The 19,564-nt window shown below is 42.9% G+C and overlaps 1 protein-coding gene across 1 annotated transcript in view; it reads left to right on the forward strand.

Moving 5' to 3' along the window:
• The window catches only part of CCNT1 (cyclin T1), a 542,287-nt gene that overhangs the window by 194,705 nt on the left and 328,018 nt on the right, over window positions 1–19,564 (forward strand). The window contains exons 4-5 of the mRNA XM_069653859.1: window positions 7,017–7,077; window positions 8,292–8,354. Of these exons, the coding sequence (XP_069509960.1) occupies window positions 7,017–7,077; window positions 8,292–8,354 (124 nt within the window). The remainder of the gene's footprint in view (window positions 1–7,016; window positions 7,078–8,291; window positions 8,355–19,564) is intronic.

Consider the following 19,564-nt stretch of genomic DNA (forward strand, 5'->3'; position numbering starts at 1 on the left):
GCATTTTAGCGATAATATCATGTGTAGCAGGTCCAACCGCCAGTTTAGCAGGCATTTTTGTCTATCTTCTTCAATAGGCCCTTGTCCCCCAGGTATAGCTCAAAATCCCACATCCATCGGGATCATCTCGCCCCATGCTGCTAGTATCTGCAACGTCAAAGGCACCAGGCATCTGGGCTGCCAGGACTCCGGCAGTCGTTATTGTGCCTGTTCTGGTAGGGCTGCTGGCCCCTGGGCCTGTGCACCCTAGTCCCCATCCTGGGCCGTCATCTTCCCTGTAGGTGTTTGCTTCCTTTGGTAAGTTCTTGCCCCCTCCCCCATGGCCACCTGAAAGGCACGAGCACTGTGGTCTTGAGAGTGGTCTGAGGCCCTTCCTCGGGGATCGGTCCAATCAATGGCCACCTCCAGGCACGAGCAGCATTGTTTTTGGCCTCTCGCACTACTCACTGGGTGCCACTGCTCACAGCTGCGGCCCAGGCCGTGTGTTCGCTCAGTCGAGGTTCCAGTATGGGCAGGGCACTGTTTCCCCACGTGCAGCTTCAAATTTACAGATGTCGCACTTCCACGTGCGAACGGCCGTGTCTCTTGACAGCCGCACTGCTCCATGATCTCATGGGCGTACGCACTTCCAGTGCGTCCCCCTCGTCGCCAGTGTGGTGGCCGGGCTACTTTACATGGTGGAAGGTCACTGGAAGGCAATTGTTCGAAATCCTGTTCCCATTACCAGCACACGCAGGAATGTGACGCACACTTCGAGCAGCAAACCCAAGGGCTGGTCACTCCCCTAAAAGGAAAAAAAAAAGGGTGGATGTTCCCAAAATGGGGAACTCCCACCCCCTGCACACTATCTCTAATCTGTATGTACAGAAAAATAATTTGGCACTGGTGATGTACTCTTATAAGGCAATGTGTTGTAACACTGTCCTATAGAGTCACCCAATGAGCTTCATATATTTTAGGTACATTTATATAGTCTTAAACTACTGTGAGTCAAATTGACTAACAAATTTCAGTCAAAGCAAGATATAAATGAAAAACAGTAACAAGTTTTTTAACACAAGAACTTGACTTTAATCCATAATGTGATCACCCTACGCGTTTCGAGATTTCTCTCTTCATCAGGGGTACATAAGTCGAGAATTTTCATAGTTTCTATTAAAACAAAGAAATAATATCAATTTAAACAATTATATAAGTGCAAATTAGTTAGCAACGATCAGTTCAAATTTCAGAGTGTTAACTTTTGTTGACTGCTGTGGCAAATATCCTTATTTTTGTGAACTCATCATACAATTTCATAACATTTCCATGGAATCACAAAGTATTGATATGGCATAATAGTTATCGTTTGCAGTTTTATTGCCTGCATTTTAAAAAAAATCCAGCATTCTAAGAATCGAAAATGAATAAAATTAGGCTTGCTAACCTTGTGTGTAGTATAAAAAAGGGTTCTTTGGAGGTCTTGTCTCAAGAAGGACGATAACATCCAGGAAGTTTGGTTAAGGAATACGGGTTCAGCAATTACACGTGGTTGCCTATAACAAGGATCATAAATTAAAAGATAGCATATGGTGGTTTATGAGTAATATAAATGTATATACAGTAATTAGGAGCTAACAAGGTTTTAGTACTTTTCTGAGGAAAATATAGGAATGCATAAAAATGGTTAACACGTGGTTGTCTATTACAAGGATAGTGAATTTGAAGGAAGCTTATGGTTGTTCTAAATAAGCATATGTATATATCAAATGAATTGGATATATATTCTTTTCTAAAGAAAATATAAGCGTGCATAAGAAAAGCTAACCTTGTAGGAATACGTAGAGGCGCCAATCAGGAAGTAGGAGTAGATTGGTTGCAGACAGACCAACGTTAGTTGTAATATCTCGGGGAGAACACCTCGTAACTGTGAAAAAACTAGCAGAGTATCGTTGTAATAAAGTGCTCTAAGTTAGATACGTGGCTAAATGAGCGTGTGCCCATAGAAACTTACTTGAAAGGTGTTTTCAAACGATGTTTGAAACAAGACGCGGTAGCAGGCGCCGTCGCGCTGGAACTTGATTGTCTACGGTGTTTGTTTACTATTTATAACGTCATAAGTGACGTAGGCACTCCAATGCGTGCCCATGACAAGTAGTTCTCACGAGTAAATGCGCACCCGTAGTGCGCCATTTTTCTATAGGAAAAAACAAAAGCCAAACAAGTTTGCCGGCACAAAGTAAAAGAGTCTAAGATTTTCGATATATGACCCATAAAATCGGGCCAGATCTGTTTTAAGATAATGTGACAAACCACCATATGCATAAGATATATGTAGGGTCTATGGTGAATCACGACGCATGCGCACGATGAAAATTGCATGATTGATCAAAGAAAAGGTAAAGGTGTTCGAGTAGGAAACCATACCAAGACGGTATTGGAGTGCATAATTTAATATTATGCCTATGGTCACAAAATGCATAGGTATTGGTAGGGAATAGTATTTCAGTAGTATTTCAAAATTCTCAAGGAGATGCTATTAAATGGAATTATGCATAGGATAATCCAAAGTGCTGTTCCATTTAGGGATTCACAGTCTGAGGAGTAATTATATCTCCACTAGGTATTGACATAAGATTTATTCAGATATTATTGTATACATCTGGCGAAGAGACAAATTAATGTTCTTGTTCTGTACATGGTAAGAAGGGATAGCCCAAGGTAACAGGATGGTAATATTATGTAACATTTATGAATCTTTGCACAAAGAAATTCTCTCCACAAGGAAATTCAAATGCTGTCCCATACAAGGATTCACAATCTGTCTATATTTTTCCACCCATATGTAGTATCTCAGATTACAGTGCAGTGATGTAGTTAATTGCTAATTAGGTGTTTACAAAAATGGCCCCAAATAATAGTCCTCATTAATACCTAACGGGTTTAATGAGTGAAGGCGATGGATCCAATATAATTCTCTTTGGGATAGTCTTTTTTCGATATCACCACCTCTGGGTAGAGAAAGTAGAACTTCTAATACTACTACCCTCATTTGTGCAACATTGTGATTGTGGTCTTTAAAATGTCTGTAGACGGGTGATTTGATGTTTTTGGTTCTGATGTTTGATTTATGTTCCGTCCATCTTTCTTTGGCTTTCCTTGCTGTTTTGCCTATGCAATATCTACCACACGGGCAACATAGCGCATAAATGACATTTTTAGAGTCACAGGTTGCATAATGCTTCAATGGAATTTTCTTGCCTGTGTGTGCATGTCTAATATGATCTCCTTTGATCACATTGGAGCAGTGTTGGCAGTTGAGACATGGGAAGGTTCCTTGTTTAGGTTTACTCGAGAATGTTTGAGTGGGTTTTTTTTGTGTCTCCGCTTTGATAAGTCGGTCTCTAAAGTTGCTGCCTCTTTTAAATGCTAGCATTGGTGGGTCTGCAAAAAGGAAATTCAATTGAGGTTCTGTTTTGATTAGATCCCAATTTTTATGAATTATCCGCTTGATTTGAAAGCTTTGGCTGGAATATCTCAGGGTGTGTATTAGATTTGTTTTGACTTGTTTGGTCTTTTGAGTCAAAAGTTCTTCTCGGCTTTGTACATCTGTTCTTCGAATTGCTTGGTCTAATAACTCTTCTGGAAAGCCCCTGTCCATAAATCTGTTTTTGAGGGAGGCGTATTCGTCCTGCAGTTTTTCAGTATCAGAGGTTATCCTTTTAAGTCTAAGCAATTGACTATAAGGTAGATTGTCCTTAAGATGTTTGGGGTGAAAACTGTGGAAGTGCAGAGAGCTGTTCACATCTGTGGGTTTTCTGTAAATCCTTGTGTTGAATCGCTGATTGGTGATTTCGATTGTCATGTCTAGGAAATTTATTGATGGTTTTCCAATTTCTATAGTAAATTGAATCCTGTTGTCACATTGGTTGAGATATTTCCAAAAGAGTATGAGTTCTGATTCTGTACCGATCCAAATACCGAATATATCGTCGATATATCGTAACCAACTCTTGATTTTGTCCTTCCAAATAGGATTGTCCAAAACGAATGTCCGTTCAAATTTGTACATAAAAATATTTACATATGAAGGGGCTACAGACGAGCCCATAGAAGTCCCTGATTTCTGAAGATCGTATTGGTTGTTGAAGCGGAAATAGTTATTGTACAAAATGAGATTGATGAGTTCTATGGCAAAGGTTTTATATATCTTAATGTCTTGGTGCTTGAGTAGAAACCATTCTAAAGCTTCGATGCCTTGGTTTTGTGGAATTGATGTATATAAACTGCTAACATCCATGGTGAACAGTAGCAAGTTAGGTTCATCTGTTCTGATCGATTTGATCTACAAAAAGTGTAGTATCTTTGAGATAAGTTTCTGTCTTTTTGTATAAAAGGCTGCAGTGCAGTGTCCAAATATATTGCAAGAGGTTGAAAGACGCTTTCAGTACCCGCTATTATTGGTCTAAAGGGTGGATCCGTTCTGTTTTTATGAATCTTTGGAAGGCCATAAAAGACAGGTGTCACTGGATGTTTGTTGTTTAGGTAGTTACTGGTACTTTCTGTGATCCAATCTAGATCCTCCGCTTTATCAATGATTTTTTTGATAGTTTCTTTGATAGAATTGGGTCCCCATCCAGCTTCAGATATGTGTCTTGATCTGATAGTAATTTCTGACATCCTTCATTGTATTGAGAAGTGTCCATAATGATCAAAGCTCCGCTTTATCAGCTTGTTTGATGGTCAGGCTGTTGTCAGATGCTAGATCTTTAATTATATTGAACTGATGTTTCCTAATGTTCTGTTTTCTGGTTGTGGTATATTTCAGACTTTTAAGAGCTTTGGTGGTCTTAATCCTGAACAAGTTCACTAATGGGTGATTAATTTGGGGATGAAAATTACTTTTGCCTTTCATTTCCAAATATTCTGGGGACTGTCTTTCTTGTGTGTCTTCTGTCAAATTGTCAAAAATTTTAAGTTCCATCTTCCGAACAAGTTTAAAAAGATTGATCTCTTCTTCAAATAAACTAGTATTGTTCGTCGGAATAAAAGATATTCCTAAATTTAGAGTGTCCATTTGAGATTGTGAAAGTTGTCTTGAGGAGATATTGATAACAATGGGGTCTTTTAATGCTTGTTTTTCTGTCTGGGTTTTCTTTTTGCCTCGTCTGGCTTTCCATCGCCTAAAAAAGGTACGGGTGTGGGTATACTTGCTGTGCTTGCAGAGGCTGGTGGTATATCGGTCAAATCTGGAGTTGGAGTAACTAGAGTGCTTACAGATGGTCTTTCCTCTAATTCTCCGCTGGTGATGTCGCTGCTATCTGTATTAATATTTTCAGATTGTGGTTTAGAAGGTTTGTTTGGCCTAGGAGTGGGTCTATTATTGTTGTAATACTCTTTCCAGGAGTATACAATGTCACGAGTGTAGTCTAGTGTATCACGTCTGAACTTTCTTATTTTGCGCTGTTCAATTTCTTTTTTGTAATTGTCTAGTTTTTGATTAGTGTCTTCTAGAATTGCTTGTAGTTCAGTAGCAGATTTGAGTTTTAACAATTGCGAAGATACTTCCTCAATCTCTTGGTTAATCTCCAACAAGGATTTGGCTAATTCTTCTGTCGTCAATAGTATGAGATCCAGAGAACATTTGTTAAGGATCTGTTCCCAGCGTTTTACAAATTCTTTGTTCTCTTTGCATAAAGTGGGGCGTAGATATACTCGTAATCCTCTCTGTATTCTTTTGGCTCTGAAATATTGAGCAAGTGTCGTTGCATGCAATTATTGGGAAATTTCCCTGCGTATCAATCTTTCTAGTCTCTGGATCAGATATTGTGGATTTTCCATACTAGTAGATTCTCGGCTTGTATCTTTGATAAGTCCTAAAATTCTCGTGACGTCTTCATCAGAAAAAGCCAATGTAGTTACTGATTTGTCAGTGAGCGTATTAATCTCCTTAATTTAATAACCAAAGACACCTAGTTTACCTTAAATCTTGATATAACACAACTATTTTGAATTGAGGTGTGCATAGTGTTGAACACTTGGTTCCACTCCCCTAAAAGGGCAAATACACGGTTTATGCCTAGAACCTCTTTGAGGGCAGCACTTTCAGGAGTACACTACCACATCTGATGTGCTCTAGCAGTGGTATGACTCACCTATTCAGTAGTTCACTGTGGGCATGCCTCTTCCCCCTTAGGTTCACTGACAGGAACATGGCACTACACCTGTGTAGCACATAGAACAGCCTTCCTCTCTCCCCTTCCACAGTGTTCTCTTCTGCCTCTTCCTCGGTAAACAGTGGCATGCCCCTAACCTGAGGAGTTGTTATAAACTATGGGAAAGTGAACTGTTCTTAGGAACATAACAGTAGATTTCGGTTGAGTGTGAGCCTGCTGTGTCGGTTAGTTATTTGAATGCTATGCTCTTGGGATGGCCTTTGATCGCAGGGTGTCCCAGTGATCTCTTATTTTGGGTACTGATGGGTTCAGTGTACGGAAATGTGTCACTGTCACAATCGCCTATGCAGGCCTGAGGACCCTACATAAAAAAGGTCCTTAATTGAATACTTGTGCCCTGCATGGAGGTTGGTGCAGTGTTTTTTCCTCCCTTGTTGTGTGAATGATGGAGTAGGGGGGCTTTGAGGAGAGGGGAGGGTGCATTACCCGAGCCGCGGTGGAGGGACGCAGCCACAAGGATCGCATGTATGTGTGGGACTTCACATTCCCTTCTCCTCGTAGCCCATGTAAATTTGAAAGCCTGGCAAAAGGGGGAATCTCCTTCCTGTCTCAGCTCCCCTATGCAAGGCTGCCACATCCATTGAACATTAAAATGTAAAAAGTAGCAACTCTGAAAAATGTGTGGGTTGTGGCAAAAAGGGGCGTGGGCGTTTGGAGTGATAGTTGTACATGATTTGGGGAGGAGAGTAATAAATCCTGGGTCGCTGGGCACACATGTGAGATTCCCCCTTTTGTCAGGAATGTGCAGGCTTTTCTTGGAGTGCCTCCCAGTGAGTAACGTTGCCTGTCCTCTCAACCCAGGCGTACCTGCTCCAAGCCCAAGACCTGGTCATTCTAGAGAGCATTATACTGCAGACCCTGGGTAAGTGTTCAAATCGGACGGGCTCTGTTCTGAGTGCGGCCCCCGAGGGTCTGCTGTGCGCTGCATCTAACACACTTCTCCACAGCCGAGGGCCAGGTCTGCAGAGATGCCGCCTCTTGAAGAACGCGACTGGCCACATCTCTTCTGAATTAATCTGCTTTTTGGCTGATGCTGTAAAAGTCATGTCATGTTAAGCATTTATTCTTTCTCATATAGGTTTCTTTTCTGTCCAAGTGTCTTCTCTACCGTGTTAAAAATATACACTTATTTTGGAATTGCCCCAGTAGAGGAATAGTTGAAGGTACCGGATGGGTCAAATAGGGATAGGAAGATCAATAGATTGGCACCGCTGACAGCAGGGGCAGAGGTTGCCCCTGCTTCCAAACAGATTTGAGAAGGGGCTCTGTGGATATCGTAAGTTTAGTGTTCCCACAGCTTTGGCCCGCTGCAAGTATGCTGTATTCTTATGGCATCACACTGGCTTCCATACATTCATTTGCCTGCCATCCTTATGATACAGCTGTGTAATGGTTTTAGTGAGTGCAGACCAGTGACTTTATTTGCAGACAGGTGATGGTGAACGATTAATGAGCTTTTGCTTTAAAAGGTGCATTTGATCCCAGACAGTTGAAAGTTTAGGCTTTTGCGAGACAGAGGTATACTATGCAGATGGCCGAAAGGAGGGGATGTTTGAGAATCTGAAACTACCAATATACTAAATTCAGGTTGTTGTTAATTTGTCTGCTCAACAAATAGTGAATGATTATTTGCAGACAAATGATGGTTACTGAGCTATGGAGGTGCTAATGTACCTATTTAGAGGCAGGTGAGTGTTTCAGGACTTTTGAAGTAATGACGCCCTAAATTAGGTATTTTGCAAATAAGGGATGTTTTAGAGAACCAGGCAAAAGAATGTTTATTGCAGGTGGGTCAATGTCTTATTTTTCATTTTCCCCACTATAGCTGGGCTTTAGTAGCAATGAATTGTAGGTAGGTGTGGCTTCATCGATCCACTGATCGCTTCTTGATTAGTTTTGCACAAGAGGTACTGCTTCACAGGCAAGGGTAAACCTATTAAACCTTGAGATTCCCCGAGGTGTACAACTCCTCTATTTGCAGGCAGATGCTGCAGCTCTTTGAGAAGAAAGATGTGAAGTTTTGAATTTCTAGAATAATCACACACTGACACCCAATGTATATCCTTTTTATTACAGGATTTGAGATTACGATTGATCATCCACATACACACGTGGTGAAGTGCACACAGCTTGTGAGAGGTAAGGAAGCAATTGGAAGTTGTTCTTTACCCAGTTGTGTTTGGACTGGAGGGGGTTGAGAGCATCTGATAGCTGTGCCCTGTGGCTGATGAGCATGCCTGTAGGGTGCTATGTGGGAAAAGCCATTGTGTCACTCTAAGGTCTGATAGAGTATGGATTGGTTGGTCTGTATAAAGGAATTTTCATTCAGGGACAAGCAAGTCTGTCCAGTGGGTGTTGTCAATCTCTTTGGGAGGGAAGATTGGGGTTTTGGGGCAGACGATGTGTTGGAGGAGCTTTGTGTCGGTGACTGTTAGGCCTGTCTTTGAAATGGGAACAGAACCGTAGGACAGCCACACATAATGCTTTAGCAAGGTTTATATTCTCCATTCTAAAGTCTTGGATAATCAGGAGAAAGAAGCTGCATGGTTGATGTATTCTGTATGTCTCTGTTTTTCAATTGGTATTCACAGTGATGCCGTAGGACTTTTATATAGTGACAAAGTAAAGGAGTGGAACATTTCTGGAACCAGCAGGTACTGAACCACAGGCTTATAATATATTCAAGAACTATCTTCCAGAATATAATGTAGTGCGCAGAGCAGTAGATCATGTTCGAGGAAGGGCACTCTTAGGTTAACTAGTTGCTATTTTGGATGTCAGCCACTTCAGCTTGTGCTTTTTCTTCCCCCAAACTTTAATCCTCTATCTTTTTCCCAAGTTTATAACTTTTAATTGATCTGGCGGAACCCCTGGAAAACAAAGGTTTTATTGGGTGAATTGGATAGATTTTCTTTCTTAAGTGAAATTCTCCCCACTTTGAGTCCCCCAGCATTTCTGATGGACGATTGGATTTTTGAACTGCTTATCCTGAGTGAGTGGGAGCCTTTTTCCACACTGATTTTTTTACATTAATTTTTGGAATCCTTTTGACACTTTTTAATGGAGCTGTGCTTTCCCCCATGTTTTCTGGCATCTACATTTTATTGTTGCAGTACACAGCAGCTTCTATGCCATGTTGCTGGGAGCTCCTTGAGCTTTCCGTTTTACTTTACCTGCGCTAACACAAGTTACCACGTCAGGGGGACGCCCTTTTGTTCCTCCTGTATTTTATTTTGTGAGATCAGCACACCCCACCTTATGTGGAGTGCTGAGGGGAAACATTGTCTCCCTTTTCTCAATTTTCCAGTAACGTTTAGTTATTGTTACAAGTTCATCTGACAGGCTGGATCCAGTGTACCTTTTTTCATAACTTTTTGTGGATTTATGTCATAACCTGCCTTCACAGCTGTGATAAGGGACCCATGAGTCACCATTTGCCTAAACTGGTGGCTGGACATTTCTAAGCCCCGTTCATGACTTGTTCTTACTTGAGCCTTCTGCTTGTCTGGTTCAGGGAGATCCTGATGGGTCTTTTGTCTTTGGCAGGTTTCCTCTGGAAAGGCTGCCAAGGCTCCGAGTGCCTGAAAGGACAGGCAGTGGGGGAGGTCACCCAAACTCCCCTGTTGTACTTGCCTGTAACCAGTTTGTACTGGGAGGCTGGCTGTACCCATTGGACATCCACCCCCCAACTTTGAATGAATGCATGTCTGATGACTCGTGGGCTCAGCCAATTTTTCTTCATAAAAGATAGTGTCCTGGAGCAGAAACTGAGTCGACCACTGGAAATGAAGATCCGAAGGACATCTACAGCCACTTCCAGCGACCGCCATAGCTATCGGAGTAACAGCTGAAGTCCTGACCTCAACATCTGTGCGACAGGGAAGCCCCGAAGAGGACTTCCTCCCTTGGACTGGTGGGCCTAACCAGTCTCAAGACGAACTGCATTTTGCGACCTGCCCCAAAGCGCTGCGACCTCCATGGCCCGCCATTCACCAATACCCGGGGTCCTGTACCATTTTGCAGTGCAACGTTAACCGAAGCACGGTTTTGTCTTACACTTTGCAGGCATCCTCCTGGAGCTCCAGAGACCGGCTCCCGCTCCTGAAAGGCCCCTCAGCCGAGACAAGTACCCAGGACCAGTAGGATACTCTGCTGAGTTTCCTACTCTAGAGCAACCACCAGATCCATTGCAAGTTCTTTACTTCAGTTGCCAAGACCAAGAAACCTGAGCAGGAGTCTGCTGTCGTCTCTCCTTGGGGGACTCTCCTGCTGCACAAGCTTCTTCACTGATAAGGTACTGTTCCGCTCCCTAATACTTACCTGAGGCCTGCTTTGCTGTTCCTGTGCTCCAAAGGATTGCAGTTAAGTTGTTACTTGCATCCCCTCGTATGCCTCTGTTGAGCTACATTTGGGTGGAGAACCCTTTGTGCTCTCTACCAAAGAAATCTTCTGCTACTTACCTGAAATTTAAAAACTCTTCATAGAGACTGCCTTTTTTGCTGCATGCCTTCTTTTCCTTCCTTTGCCCTTGGACACTGGATCCTCGGTGCCCCCCTTGACATTGTGAGATTTGTTTAAGCAGGGGTTAACCAAATTATACAAGTTGGTCTACAGTTTACTTACTTAGTTAAGAAGTTTCTACCACTTTTGTGTTACTTTAAGTCTTCTAAAGTATCTTTTATCCTTTTTGATATTGCATACATATTATGTGTTTAATGCTACTGTCTGATAGTACTTACCTTACTTAAAAGTTACAAGCTTTAGTGTATACAAAATAAATATTTTTAGCTAGTGTGTAAGTCTCTCCTTGAACTAAGTGTATGGTCTGAGTACTGTGTGCCTCAATACAGCCCTCATCCCTCCTAGACTAAGCCTGGCTACTCAGCCATTGCAACCAAACCTTTGGGTAGTTCAGGCTAAACCTAAGGGGTGCCCCCTGTTCATCCAAGGTGGACTTTCTAACGTCTTAACACAGATATATGGGCTCCATAATCTACTGTTTGAGCTCTCACAGAGGTTGGTAGTAGCCCAAACACGTTGCTGTTGAAGTTCTCCCAGGAGGTTCCCTTAATTGGACGCCTTAATTAAACGCCTTGGGTTAAACAAGGCTAAAGTATTAATTGTACAAGATGAAGGTCCAAGTTGAAGATCACTGCATGAGTTTACCACTTCCCAGTTGTCTGGCAAAAGTGGTGCACAAACCCAAGAAGCCTTTGGCATCTATGTTGTGGGAGTTCCTTTTGAGAAGGTAGGGATTGGCATTGTTGGCCCCCTTGATCCTCTTAATGCCAAAGGGAATATATGTATTTTGGTGGTTTTTGACCTAGGTACAATTAAGAAATTCTTTTTAAGGACTGCGAATGCCAAACCAGTTGTAAAGTCTTATTTATTCCAAAGTTGGCTTCCCAAAAAGTTGGCTTCCCAAATAAAGTTTCCTTTTAGCGGACCAACTTCATCCACCTACATGAAGACCATGTAGGAGGAGTGTGGTGTAACATAGACATTTTCAACCAGTGAGAATTCAGAGACCAGTGACTTGGTTGTGAGAGCCTAATGGGTCCTTTGGAAGAAGCCTTGAAATGGATTTTCCTTCTTCCATGTCTCTTCTGCTTAAATAGCTGTGCCTCGTGGGTGTTGGTTTCAGCCTCTTTGCACTGCTCTTTAGCCACCCATTCACAGGCCCATTGTATCTGGTGAAGGAAGTTCGGGATCCCTCCCTTTCTTCCCGCACATTAAACATGGTAGACTATGTGCTAAGCCTTAGGAGGAGAATGGCCCTCATGATTGCGGAGGCAAACAAAAATCTGACCCAGTCTGTCTCTCGTTAAGTACTGGTATGACCAGAAGGTCTCTCATTTGACTTTGGACAAGAATTGTTGGTCATGAAACCTGTAAAGCCTAGAGCTTTACAGAACAAATGGACTAGACTTTTCCAAAGTTGTTTCAAAACCTGGCGATGTACATAGTGGATACCAGCAATTCTAAGTGGCTTGAAGAGTCTTCTACATGAATAGACAGAGGCTTCCCTTCCAGCCCCCCGGATGGAAATTGGAGCCTTTCTCTTAGTCTCTGAGAGAAAGCAGAAATGGATCCACTTCCAGACACTCATGAGTAGCCACTCGGATGGCTCTGTGGAGGGATAAGTTTTATAAAGGTGACCCTACAGCAGCTGCAGGAGTGCAAATGTTTGCTCGGGCAATTTTCCTTTCTATTTTCACTCTTCCTCAAGAACAGCACCCTGGAGTCATCATGACATTGACAATGGGAATAATGCTCTTGTTAATAGCAGGGGCTATAGGATGTCAGACACAGTAAAGGACTATATCAAGACGGAAGTGAACAAGATGTTTGACTGTGGGATGTTTAACCCATCCATTAGCCCTTGATCCAATCATGTTTCTGGTACCTAAAGCATTATCTAGAGATTTAAGATTCTGTGTGGACTACAGGGCTTGGAATACTGTCGACAAGTCAGATGCTCTGTTAAGACATAATTCTTATTTTGGGTATTATAGGGTCACTTTTAGGGCCCCTACAACCTTTTCCCCCACCCCCATTTTTATATTGTTTGGAAGCCGGCAGGGCTTCTTCTGAACCACCCTTCCCCTGCCATTGCAACACGTTTCAAAACATTTAGAGTGTATGTTCCTTGGTTGGCCATGGCACTCCCATTTCCCTGGTTGCTTACTCAGCACCTAATTTGTGCCGTAGGATGATTGTTAGCCTACATTGGTTTTAGGGAGTAGACCGGTAGCAGCTGCACTTTAGTTTTGGCTTCAACACGGGTGGAAGCAATTTTACCACATTGGCAGTCGAATGTCCCTTTTTGGTAATCATTGGGGTACCGCTATATTCATTATCTCTGCCTTGTATCTTAAGGCTTCCTTTGTTTTAGGGAACCATGAGGTAGACTAAAAATGTCTTGCACACGTGGCCTCTTTTTGAGCCGACATGACAGCCACCATATTGGCTTTTATTGGTGTAGATAGGTCTGAGTCCCTGGGCTGCTGTTGGCACATTCTGTCAAGGTGGTCTGGGCTGTGTGGCACTTCTATGGGCCAACCCTTCTGGTTGGCCACCTGGCCCCTTTATCCCTTGTGATTGGTGGGCTGGTTTTAGCCAGCTCTACTTAAGGGGAAACTGTCACTTTGCCACTTTTTGCTGGAATTTCAAAAGAAGCCAGTGTACTTGGCAGCTGGAGGCTTTCCTGTGATTTACCTCCTCTGCTGCATTTTATGACCCTCATCTGGCCATACTGGCTGAGTCCAGTGGTCTGTGCACATTCTAGTTGGAGTTTACTGCTTCTAGAAGTCATTTCTGGGCTTCCATCATCGTCGTGCTGACTCCATTATTGTGTTGTCGGGCCTTCCAGGCTTGGACCGCCTCCAGGCTGTTTTACCACCACGTCCTGACATTTTCCGCCAGGGTCTCCTGCCTTTTGCTGGTTACTGCCATTGCCTGGAAGCGTAGTGGGACACTACTACCCCACTTAATCTGCTCTTTGGGCAGTCCTGGATCACCTCCATCGTCTCCACTGTGGGGACAGTGTTTTGTGGCGAGGCCGCCCTCCGGCCTCCTTTCGAGCAGACAGAACCTGTTTGCTAATTTCCCTCAATTTACTCACTGGCATTGTCACTGCTGGCTTAAGGGGCTTTGTTGTGGGAAGACTGTTGTTCTTTTTTTGTCATGAGGGGCTCTGTTGGCTCAGGGTCCAAGCTCCAAATCAATTGATCCTTTAAACCTCGTCTAGAAAGAAGCTGTGTACTTACCGGATTGTTATGCCTCTCTGGAGCAGTCTTCCTAAAATCCAAAGCCATGAGTACTTACCTCTGGGTCATGGGGTGGGCCCTTGTTCCCCATACTCCGCCTCAAGGGTCCCTCTGGTCCGGAGGAAGGAATCTTTGGAAGCAGGTCTTTATCACATTTCCTATTGGTTAACATTGGTGGTGTTCCTGCTGTGCTGCAACTCCTCCTGGGGCTCCTGTTTCTTAAACCGCCCTATGGATCATTTCATCGATTTCCTCTTATTCTCCCATAGGTGGTTTGCCGCCAAATCCACGCCAAACCAGAATGGAGACTTCTTTTGCGGATGGCCTACAAACTTTAGTTTAATCCTGTGGAACATTCTTCTCCCCTTAGAAAACGTATGCAATAATTTTGTTTGTGCCTACCTGTCCCTGGACCTTTTTCCTGTACTCCTCTAGGGCTCAGGGAATAGGCCAAGAACTGCCTTTTTAGTGCTTGCCGGTGAAGGCCTGCTCTCCACACTTGTGAATTTGAATACCTACTTGCACTATTTTATTAACACTAATTATTTTTCCGAGGTGTGAATTATACTGGTAACTGTGTCTAAAATGTATCTGGATTTTTTGGATGCTGATGGCTTTGATGTTTTTTACCTTCAAGCACTGTCTTTTACTGTGATCTGCGCTTTTTAGATTTTACAAACACTATGCGCTAGAGGGCCAGAATTACTGTAGATTGTTGGTATTGACCTTAGCGGCATGTATGACAATTCTTCCTGTGAGTTAAAATGTCTGGTTCAGTTTTCTTCCCACCCCTTGTCTTTGTGTAGTGTCCCTACCACCAGACGTACAAAATAAAATGGGAGTGGATTGTATTTAGTGCATATGTTGTGCAAGCACTATGGATTTTGAACTTAGAATGTCTGCTTCCCTTGCTGCTCTACAACTTGCCACTGTATGATGTGTACCCATCTTTAGATAGTGGACCCACATTAAAGTTTAAGAATGAGGAGTCTGTTCAGACCATTTTTAATAAATACTGTGTATTATGTGCTCAAGTACTTAAAACTGATAGTTTTATGAGTTTCACATGTGAAATGTATATATTGTTCAGTATATCAATGTGGTCTGTTTTATGGGTAAGTGCAGGAACTAATATACCTTTGTGACAGCCTGCTAGCCTTCCTTGAGTGTTCCACCCATTGCTCACGATAAGATTCTGAAGTGACAGTGTTTTACTCCCTACATCTTAAAGTTGGGAGTAAAATGATTTTTTAAGGGAATAAAAAAGCAGTCCTGTTCCTAATGGCAGTTTTTTTTATAAGCAAGTAAAAATGTTTTAACTGTAAAATGGAAATGTTTTTGTAATGATGATTTCTTTGTACCTAATAATTCATATACATTAAAAAGATAGATGTTTGCCTCTTCAAATCAGGCAGTAATAATAGTCTTCCTGTGGTGCAACATGTTCTAAAGTTCCAAACATACACCCCTTATTAGTTACACCGTATCGCTCTTCCACACTGCATACCTTTGTAGAGGTTTCTTTTTATTTGGTCGTATTTCGCCTCATGCTATGATTAAACGTTGTACAGCCCTCGACAGGGGGTTGTACAAAAAATTTCTCATCACTTGCCCTCTTTCACTAACTGATGTGAGTTTGTGAACAAGCTAGGTGCTCCCGAGTATTTTAGCACTATGGGCCTTGCTTCTGGTTATTGGCTTAACTGACTGGGCCAAGGCGAAGACTACATTTTCACCATCAGAAGACTGCAACAATTTGGGTAATGCTTTTTGGATCGAGGAGTGCATATGCTGGTGCTGCTTATTACCGTTTTAAAACTCTGCTTTGATCCCTGATATTTAACTTTAGTATTTTTGTGCCTTAATACATGTGTTGTGTTTGTAAGTGTTTCTTCCGTTTGCTTTATTCTCTCTGGCTCGGCCCCATGCGACTCGCTTCACTTAAGTGCAGGAACGAGTGGCCACGCACCAAAGGTGCTAAAAGCAGGCCCGGCTAAGCCCATCCGGGCCCTGGACTGTCCCTGGAGGTAGAATACTGCCTTTGATTTCACAATCATTCCTTTTGCAATCCCTCCCTCCCCACGATATGCAATTGCCTTTCTTGTGTGTAGATTATAAACCGACCCACTTCCCTGAGAAGGTGGATACCTTGCGAGATAGCCGGCTGTTTTCTGCTCAATGATCACTCTCCGGAGTTATGTTTCCTTACCAAAAGCTTCATGATTCTTCTGGACCTGCTCTTGCACAAGCCCTTCCTCCTGATTATGATATTCTGCGTGTTGATAGGGTGTCTGAAAATCCAGGCGGTGGTTTGGCTTTCATATATCAAACTAGATTTGCGTGTGCTCTGCTGCATTGTGTCCATAATATGCAGAATGAGACTATGCTTATTCAGATCTCCTTCTCTGCCTCTCAAACCCTGCATATTCTATTGGTGCATCAGCCCCCTGGCTGTGAACAACCTTTCTGCTCTGCGTTTCTTTAATTTGTTGTGCGCATCTTGCACCGTTTTTCGAATGTGATCTTGTTGGGCAAATTTAATTCACATTCTCTGCAATTGTTGAATGTATTACTTGATAGCTTCTTGGCTTTCATGTGTGCTTCTTTTTAACCAACTGGTCATTGGTCTTACCCACAACCTGGGTAGCACATTAGATCTGATTTGCTCACCTCCATCATTGACACAGGTGTTTCTCCCTTATCTGTCCTTTGGACTGATCACATGATTCTTCCATTTGTAATTTGTTGTCCTACTTTGTGGCTCCTGTTTTGCCTCGTCCTCCTAGACGTAGGTGGTATGCTACTGATGCTTGTAGGATCTCTGAGGAGATACAAACTGCATGTTCCTCCGATCCTACTGATGGGTTGTAGTGTAGTGCTTTCCCCCAGCACTACTGCGTGGCCACTCTGTGCAGTCATCCCCCAGCTGACAGCAGCATTCGTGGAGAGAACAGAGGGGGCGTGCTGAGACGGTTGAAGGCCGGGGGGAAGGAGAAAGGCTGGCGGGGCTCTGCATCCTATACTTAATAGATTTATGTATTGCCCCCCCCCCCATTAAGGCCTCAATGTCCCTTCTTACATTACAAACGCGGCGGCGAGGACACTCGCGACGCGCTGAACATCGCAGCTGCCTTACCGCTGGTGAATTCCTGTGAGGGACGCGATCCTGCATCCTCGAACGGTAGGACGTGCTGTTAATTTTAATTCTTCCCAATTCTTCCTCGTCCTCAAACTGTGCTGTCTCCTCTCTGAAATCATTTCCACATACATAATGCCTCCCCGGGGGTGCACAGGCACGCAATGTTCAGGAAACGTTAAAGAAATTACTGTATTCGCCTTAACGTAGAGGCAATGGCTTTTCTTCGCTCATCAGTGCAACTAGGGCCCTACCATTGTAACCCTAATGCGTGCCCACAACACAAGGAGGATTATCCCTACATCTCTATTATGCCCTGTGGTGCAGGCCAGCGTTACCGTACTGTACAGTACATACGGGCAGTGAAACAAAATACTAACACATGATAGAACAACCAGTCAGACTGCAATTCCAATCAAGCATCCTCTCAAACACTCACAACTAATAACCCACCATTATTGCTCAGTCAATACCACCGCAATGGCATTTGGGGGTGTTCCCCCACTGACCTTCTTTCTACCAGAGATGGGAGAACCCACAATTCCATGGAAGAGATGTATAAAATCATTCGAACACTACGCCAGTCTGATATGTGGAACTAATTACGGTGTGGAAAGGAGGAAATACCTACTGCTATATTGTCTGGGTGCTGCAGGACAAGAGAAATTTGAGGATTTATCAGATCTTTCAGAAAACCAGGGTGAAGATCTCAATGAATATGAAAAAGCAGTCAAGAAGATGAGTAAACATTACGAAAAGAAATTGAGCACTTTACTGGAACGCTACAAATTTGGAAAGGCAACGCAAGAGGAGGGTGAAAGTGTGGAACAATATATCACAAGCCTAAGGAAGCTGGCCAGAACATGCAGTTTCAATAATCAGCTGGTTAAACGTCTCCGAGACAAGTTCATGCTAGAGTGTAGCAGTGCAAAGGTCTCAGAGAAACTATGGTCAGAGCATGACCCCCCAGTTAGGCACTGTCCTGAGAGTCGCCAAGGAAGTCGAACACACAGAAAAGTTTGTCAAAGCTCTTGGGAATTGAATAAAGGACACTAACTTAAAGACAAAAGTCGCACCACAGCCTGCAACCACACCCAATACTAATGATGCCATATCGACTATTAATGAAGGTACATGTACAAGGAAGAAAACGGGAGAGAATGCAAAGAAACCCACATGCAGGGAAGATGGGAGGGGCAGAATGCCCTTTTGTGCAAGGAGAAGAAACAGTCCAAGGCAGAGAAGCCCAAGAAGATGTTTTAAGTGTGATAGTGCACATCATTGGGCAGATATTCCAGATTGCCCTGCTTTGAAGATTATATGGCGGATATATAAAGGTCTTCTCGTGAGATGTCGCAGGAACAAGAAACCTTCCACCAACTGGATTGGCAGTGATCACAGTGAAGAAGAGGGGGATGAGTGCAAATCAATGATGGCAGATGATGATGAAGAAGAAATACAGCCCTAAAGCCACCCTACATATTGATAGAGTTTCTACATTAATGATCGATTCGGGTGCCAAATACACACTCCTGCCACAGAGGAAGTGCGAGAGAATGGGTTGAGACTATCGCAATGGAGTTGATCTCAACCCCAGAGCATATGGGGGTGCCAAAAATGAGTAAATTGGGTGGTTTTGGGCCACTTTAAAATTCAAAAATAGAGACGCCAAAGGGAAAGTATATGTAACAAAGAAAGGAAAAACCACCTTATTGAGTTGAACACACCAAAGAACACTCAAAGTGAAATTAGATCCCAATGCAGAGGAAATGGTACTTGCCATTGAAAATACGAAAGACTGGGAGAAATTGATGTAGTATTTCAGGATAAAATAGGCTGCTTACGTGGTTTTGTGCATATGCTAAAGATGAAAGACAATTGCATACCAGTTGCACAGAAACTACACAATCTATGAGAGAAGAGGTCAAACGAGAACTAAAGAAATTTGAAGACCAAGACATTATAGAGAGTTTAGATCGAGCGGCATGGGTATTGCCTTTAATTGTCTTACGTAAGAGCTCAGGAAAACCTTACATTTGTGTAGACATGAGAGAACTCAGTAAGTCTGTAGTTTTCAGAGACACCCACTACCCAACATTTAAGAGATTATAACGACCATAGGCCCTGCAAAACATTCTTCAACCTTGGATCTCACCTCGGCCTATCAAGTAAAATTACATGAAGAATCCAAGTGTTTGACAGTGTTTATCACTCCTGAAGGACTGATCCAATACAAAATTATGCTGTTTGGTCTGGTATCCGCAGGTTTAGTCTTCCAGAAAGTTATGCACAAACTGTTCTGAGGACGAGGGAATTTTAGGCTTTCAAGGTGACATTTAATTTATGCAGACAATCTTGAACTCCACAATGAAAGATTGAATAGGGTATTCAAGAAACTAAGTCGTGAGAAATGCAAGATTAATAGACGAGAAATTGAGTATCTA

Source organism: Ambystoma mexicanum, chromosome 3q (genome assembly GCF_040938575.1).
Source record: "Ambystoma mexicanum isolate Mex_15411 chromosome 3q, UKY_AmexF1_1, whole genome shotgun sequence".
Classification (NCBI taxonomy): domain Eukaryota; kingdom Metazoa; phylum Chordata; class Amphibia; order Caudata; family Ambystomatidae; genus Ambystoma; species Ambystoma mexicanum.